Raw genomic sequence first — 6,139 nt, forward strand, 5'->3', positions numbered from 1 at the left:
ATTGTTTGTACTATCCTTTTAAGGACATAGCACACCAGTTTTTTTCATATTCTTCCTTTTTTTTTTTTTTTTATCCTCTGTAACGGATGCAAAATACAGAAAATCGAACCTGATCTGAAATATGTTTTGAAGGACGAAAGTTTCGGAGGCAGTGTGTAAATGTTGATTGACGCAATGTAGGTCGCATTTATGTTTTTTTTACTTTTATGAACTTATAGTATGGTGAATTATCCGTATAATGAACGTATCAATATAATGATCTAAAACAGGGTGACTTATACAACATGCGTGTGTTTTTTCTGCTACTAAATTAATCTGAAACATTACGGTTTAATTCTCCAAAGCTTCGTCTTTATCTCTGCGCAGGTCTGACATCTCGCCCTCCAGTTTGGCTTTCTCTTCCTGGATTTTCCTCAGCTCTGCATTGACAGCCTCGATCTGAGGCGTGACGTCCTCCATGCTGCCCATGTTCTGTAGCTCCTTCTGCAGGTCTTTGATCATGAGCTGCGTGTGTCCGATCCGCTTCTGTCGGTCCGCCTCCTCGGTCTGCTTCAGACTCAGGTCCTGTCTGATGTCATCAACCTAGCGTTTGACAGAAGCAGACTAATCAGCTGGTGTTTCAATACAGTCCTTAACACTTTATGTTTTGTTGGTAGTCTTTCAGAACAAACCTCTTTATTCCTATATTTCAAGCTGATCATGTTTCTGCTTGCATTTCTGCGTTGCATCTCTGATACCAGCAGTCTGAAGAAATGGGAGGAGGGAGCAGTAGCATTATTTTATATAATAAAGGAAATATTAAAATAGATTTGTGATTTGTGCTGACCAGCTCCTTCATCTGCTGCTCGATGGGCTGCAGCTGACTCTCCACCGAGCGGATCTTCCTCATCAGAGGCTCCTGAGCTTCTTTTAACGACTTCAGCTTCTTTTTCATTTCCTCTCTCTCCTTCTTCACCCCCTCGAGCTCTTTACGTGCCGTTTCATACTCCTAAAATAGGAAACAGAAAATGAAGTCTTGAAATCCATCCGATATGCACATAAAATCTTTAAATGCATATAAAAAAAAAATATTTTTTCAGATAAGAAGACTTATCCGCAGATGAACTACGAATGCATTTACAAACATCAGGCTTCTGAACACAAGATAACATGACAAATTTTTTTTGCATTTCATGTGGAATGCCCTGAGGGACAAAATAATTTATTAAATATGGAAAAAACACTGTGCCTTCCCTGTTTGTAGCAACTTAGATTTCCATTACTGATACTTTAAAGATTTTATTGATACTTTCATGATTTTGTTGACATTGAACGGAGTTAGTTTTATTTACAAATGTTTTTAGCCATATTGATAAGGGTTTTATAATGACTGAACTACAGTAATTGAACTGAGCCAACACTGAACCGACTGTAAACAACACTATTGTCTCCCTAGAACTGCTTTATTGCCTCATTTTTAAAGTCTGCATCATTGATAAGGTTACTTTCATGTTTGAATTTAAACAATCTCTATTGTAGGAAGAACAATACAAATAAAAAATTTTTTTGACTTGATATTCCTATTTTTAATTTAAGTTAAATTCACAACTTTGGATGGAAACATATCAACTAGGGATGTGCATTTTAAGATAATTGCTGGGTATTATTCGATTAGTATTCGATTAGTAGCCGAAAATCACATGCACTCGCATAAACACACATAAATAGAGAGAGAGGGAGAGACACTAGTCAGGCTTTCAATCTGTATGATAACAAACGGTTTAATATATTAGAGAAAGGTCTATCCTAAACCAAGCCAATTGATGTTTGTACGATTGCTGAAACATATTAATATAACATAACCGAATGACAGCACTTATTAACAACAGTCGTCAATTATCAACTGCTCACATGATTAGAACAGATTAATTCAGCCATGAATATTAGGCTTAAAACACATAAAACGCTAAAACAGAATATCATTCTTAAAACAAAGTATGCGCTAAAACATATTGTGAACCGTCTGAATGATGGCACTTATGTGAACATTAATTTTAACATCTGCATTTATAACAATAACCTATTTCATATTTTTATTCACAAAAATGATCATGTGCACATGCTTTGGGAAGAAGAGGGGAGCGCAATCTGTTCACAATTACGGCTGCAGAGAACACCCTTTCTGCTGTTGCAGCCATTATAATAGTTTAGTTTTGGTTTTTAATGGCAAAGTGGTCATATTTCATTTCAGTTCTTTATTAATTTAATTCAGATATATGATTGGAACATTTTATGTTTGTTAAATTCAAGCTTGTTTGTTTTTTAAAAAGCCTACAAAGCAGCTAGCACAAGACAGTGAGTTGAGCATTTTTGATCAGTTTATCCTTCTCAAATAAAAATAAAATAAAATAATAAGATTAGCGTCATGATATTTTAGGAATAAAGTCAAAATTACGATAATAAAATCATGTTACATTGCATGAAGTAAAAGTGAATATTACACACCTGTATACTTCACCATAAAAAAAAATAAAAAAGCGTATGTGGCAACTGTCATCCTTCACGTTTAATACTGAAAACAGCAATAGGCTTACTGACGATTTTTTATATCTCAAATTGATTTATTTCACGAGACACTTGTTTGTATTCAATTGTTCTGTTTTTTTTCAACATCCACTCAAATATTTTTTTTTATTATTTTCGTGCTGTAAATATTAAACAGGAAAATATAATTGATTCACATGCCCCATGAAAGGAGGCGAATATCTCACTACAGATTAAAGAACGTAAAAAACATTTATTGTTTGTATTTTATTTTAAAATTTACAGAAGCAGAGGCTTTGTGTTATAATAAAAAGTAACAAAGCCCAAAGCTTATTGCGATTAAAATGTTACATATTATTTCATAATTAAAAGCTTGTAAATAGTCACATAATGTTATTTACTTCAGAAAAATAAACATAACCGAGTCAAAAAATATTTTTTATATATGGCCGGTAAATGTTTATGTTATCAATCAGTGGAATATTACATTTTATTCTTTCAACAAATAACACATTTTAATGCAGCTAGCTCGTAATCACGTGGGAAACAGGAAGTTTCTCGCTCAACACAGTGGAGTGCATCGTTCTGTTAACTTTGTGGTTCATTATTTGAGTCGTTTGGGAGGCGGTGACACAGAAGACCCTCTCACAATATATTGTTTTATGTTTCAATTGTGTTAACTGCTCAGAAATGTTCACGTAATCATGCTGCGTGTCAGTAGTTCCCTGCTCCAGTGTGGTTAGCGCTCACATTGCGTACCACACCCTTAACTGAACCTCCTCTGGCCCACTCCTTCCAACCAACCACGTCCGAGCATCGCACAGAGCGATCACAGTCAACCAAACCGGGCTTTGGGGGTCAGACGCGCTCGGGCACAGTTCACATCCTTAGAAAATAATGCCACAGCCTAATCGATATTCAGTCATTAAATCGACTATTCGAAAATCGTGACCCATCCCTAATATCAACTACTATAAACATTTATTTTTCTAAGGTGTTGCAGTTATTTGTCACCGATGTCTTTATTTCATAACTGAAAGTGTCTGTTGACAATGCCAGTAATATTCAGCTGTTTGTTTGATGCATCAATGGTGGTCACCTTTTAATGAAGAGTATGTCCTCTCAGAAAGCTTGCAACAAATGGGTTTTGGGAAAGTTTAATCTAGTAAGATCAGCACTCACCACCCAGGGTTTCTTCTTCTCTAGCATCTGGATCCTGTCCAAGTGTCTCTTCTTCATGTAGTAGCGCTCTACATCCAGTTTGTTCCTCTCGTTCCTCTGTCTGGCCTTCTCTAGGAAGGTGGCTTTCTCCTTACACACATTCTGTCAAAAACACCAGTGAAATCAAAGACCTAACACAGCCTTAAGATGCATTTCAAAACAAGAAAAACATTCACCTCCAGTTCCCTCTCTTTGCTGCGAAACGTCTTGAGTTCGCAGTGAAACTCGTACATTTCTGGCGGGCCGACTGATTTCTCAGTGGCTTCGAGAAGTTCGATCTTACTCATCTTAGCAAACTCACCAACCTTCTCCTGCAACACCAAACAAAAGACAAACGGTTCTCTTGTGCAGCTCTTCCAAACTTCACAGATGTGTCTGACGGTCTGTAGTGTGCAGAGGTGTTAATAACAGCGCTCACCTGCGGTAGGAACTGACACAGGTTCCCGACCTGAATGTGCAGCTCTTTCACAGCCTCCTCCACAGCTTTCTGACTGGAGTGTTTTCTGTTGAGCATCCACGTCGACTGGTTGTTCTCCACCTGGATCTCTCTGGTGATTACCAAGTTTCCACTCGCTCTGTATCTGGACACAAAGAAAGCCGAGAGGAACCGAGCAACTCGATGTCTCTCCAGGGAATTTTGGAAATAATGGACATGCATCATAATATGTATAAATATACACTTACAGCTCAATTTCAACTGAACCCTTACTGCATCCTCGCTTCACATACAGACCAACCTAGAAACAGAACGACATCTGCTTTATTTATTGTCATCAATAAATCTGGTTTAAGTATGACTGATCTACTCGTACAACTTGTATTCATATTTTGAATTCATCTTTTGCATTGTATTTTTTTTTGTAAACACGTCTATTCAGTTTTTATTAATTCAGTTTGGCTTAAGTTATTTTAGAAAGTTGCCTTGGCAATTGGCTGAAATAAAATATGTTCAAGCCCTCTTATATTTTATTTTTAGTTCGAGTAAAAAAAAATATCATTATCATTTAACCTTTAAGATAATAACCACAGTATTTCATGATTAAGTTCCCTGTCTGTAAATGCTAAAAAAAAAAGTATTGAAAAAGACAAAAAATGATATCTTCAGTGTTATATATGTTGTGCTGATTCAAGCACCAATTCCATAAATGTATATTATTTAAGGTACATTTAACTCTTAAATCATTCAGTGTCTCCTTTAACTATTTTCAGGGTGGATAAACTTCTCTGTATGTATCAGACACAATTCATGTGGGGTTTTCTCTATAAAGAAATCTGTTCTAGTGTCCCTGCTTGTCTGTGAAAGTTACCGGACTTTCCAGTTTGTACACTTTGTTTGCATGCTAACTAAAGGCAACCAAATAATCTCGGCACAACTGCCTCCAAAGCCCCTGCAAATGCAAAAACTGCATTAACACAGATTTAAGAGAACTACCCATGTGTTTGTGCACTTTGGTACAGTGTCTAGAAATGGCTGGAGATGTTGATGACACTCAGTCTACAGTGTAATAGGTGTAAGCTAACACTAGGCTCTCTCAGGGCTCAGGTGGGTGACTCACCTTGTCTCCTCGGCCCAGGACAGATGTTTTCCCGGCCAGGCCCAGGCAGATGGCACACACTATACTGGACTTCCCCGTGCCGTTGGCTCCGACGATCATGTTTAGTTTGGGTCCCGGGAACACTTCCGAGTGATCGTAGGTGCTACAAACACAGAGGACTAGTTTCACATATACAATCCATCACGATTTAACATAAAAACACCCGACATTAAAGTGCAAACACCTGTTATGGAAGTGAAAGAGAGATATTTGTGTAACGTTAAAGAGTGAGTTACTCACAGGAAGTTGCGCATGGTGATGCGGAGGATAGAGCCCTCCACGAAACCTCCTGCTTGGCCATTTGTGCTGCTGGACGGTGCAGCTTCGCGGCTGGAGGGCTGTGAGGTGGTTAATTCGTGGCTTATTCGTTTTCTCTTCTGCGGCAGGTCCATTTCTCGTCCCGTCAACCGCCGCCAGTGGGTACCGCAGCAGCGTCGCAACGCTTTCGTTTCGCGCCTGTGTTGAGGGTGAACCGCCGTGTGATTGGCCGGCGGTTGTCACGTGACACGTTCCAGGGCAGCCATATAGGGGTGTTTTTACGTCATTAGTGAGGGGTGATTTGTGCGCTTGCTGTACATAAGCACTAGATGGCTGTAAAGAATTACCCTGCGATACACTACAGTCAGTGTACTAACATACTACTCTTTACAGCTCTACAGCATGTAACGTTAGTGTAACTGTGCATTTTATGTACCTGATGACTGATGACGGATTTTATTTATTTATTTTAACTTATGAAAAGATTTTATATATGTCAAATATATGTTAAATATATATATATATATATATATATATATATA

General features: G+C 37.9%; 1 protein-coding gene across 1 annotated transcript; it reads right to left on the reverse strand.

The window, feature by feature from the left end:
• Positions 1-349: 349 nt before the first annotated feature.
• Positions 350-5,827, reverse strand: LOC113109604 (structural maintenance of chromosomes protein 5-like). Its single transcript, XM_026273290.1, has 9 exons — positions 5,580-5,827; positions 5,301-5,442; positions 4,429-4,481; positions 4,163-4,325; positions 3,921-4,055; positions 3,706-3,846; positions 827-988; positions 672-744; positions 350-582 (listed from the first exon to the last, which is right to left on the reverse strand). The coding sequence occupies exons 1-8, from the start codon at positions 5,729-5,731 to the stop codon at positions 682-684; spliced, it is 1,011 nt and encodes a 336-aa protein (XP_026129075.1). The 5' UTR covers positions 5,732-5,827; the 3' UTR covers positions 350-582; positions 672-681.
• Positions 5,828-6,139: the final 312 nt, after the last annotated feature.

Source organism: Carassius auratus, chromosome 10 (assembly GCF_003368295.1).
Source record: "Carassius auratus strain Wakin chromosome 10, ASM336829v1, whole genome shotgun sequence".
NCBI classification, from domain to species: domain Eukaryota; kingdom Metazoa; phylum Chordata; class Actinopteri; order Cypriniformes; family Cyprinidae; genus Carassius; species Carassius auratus.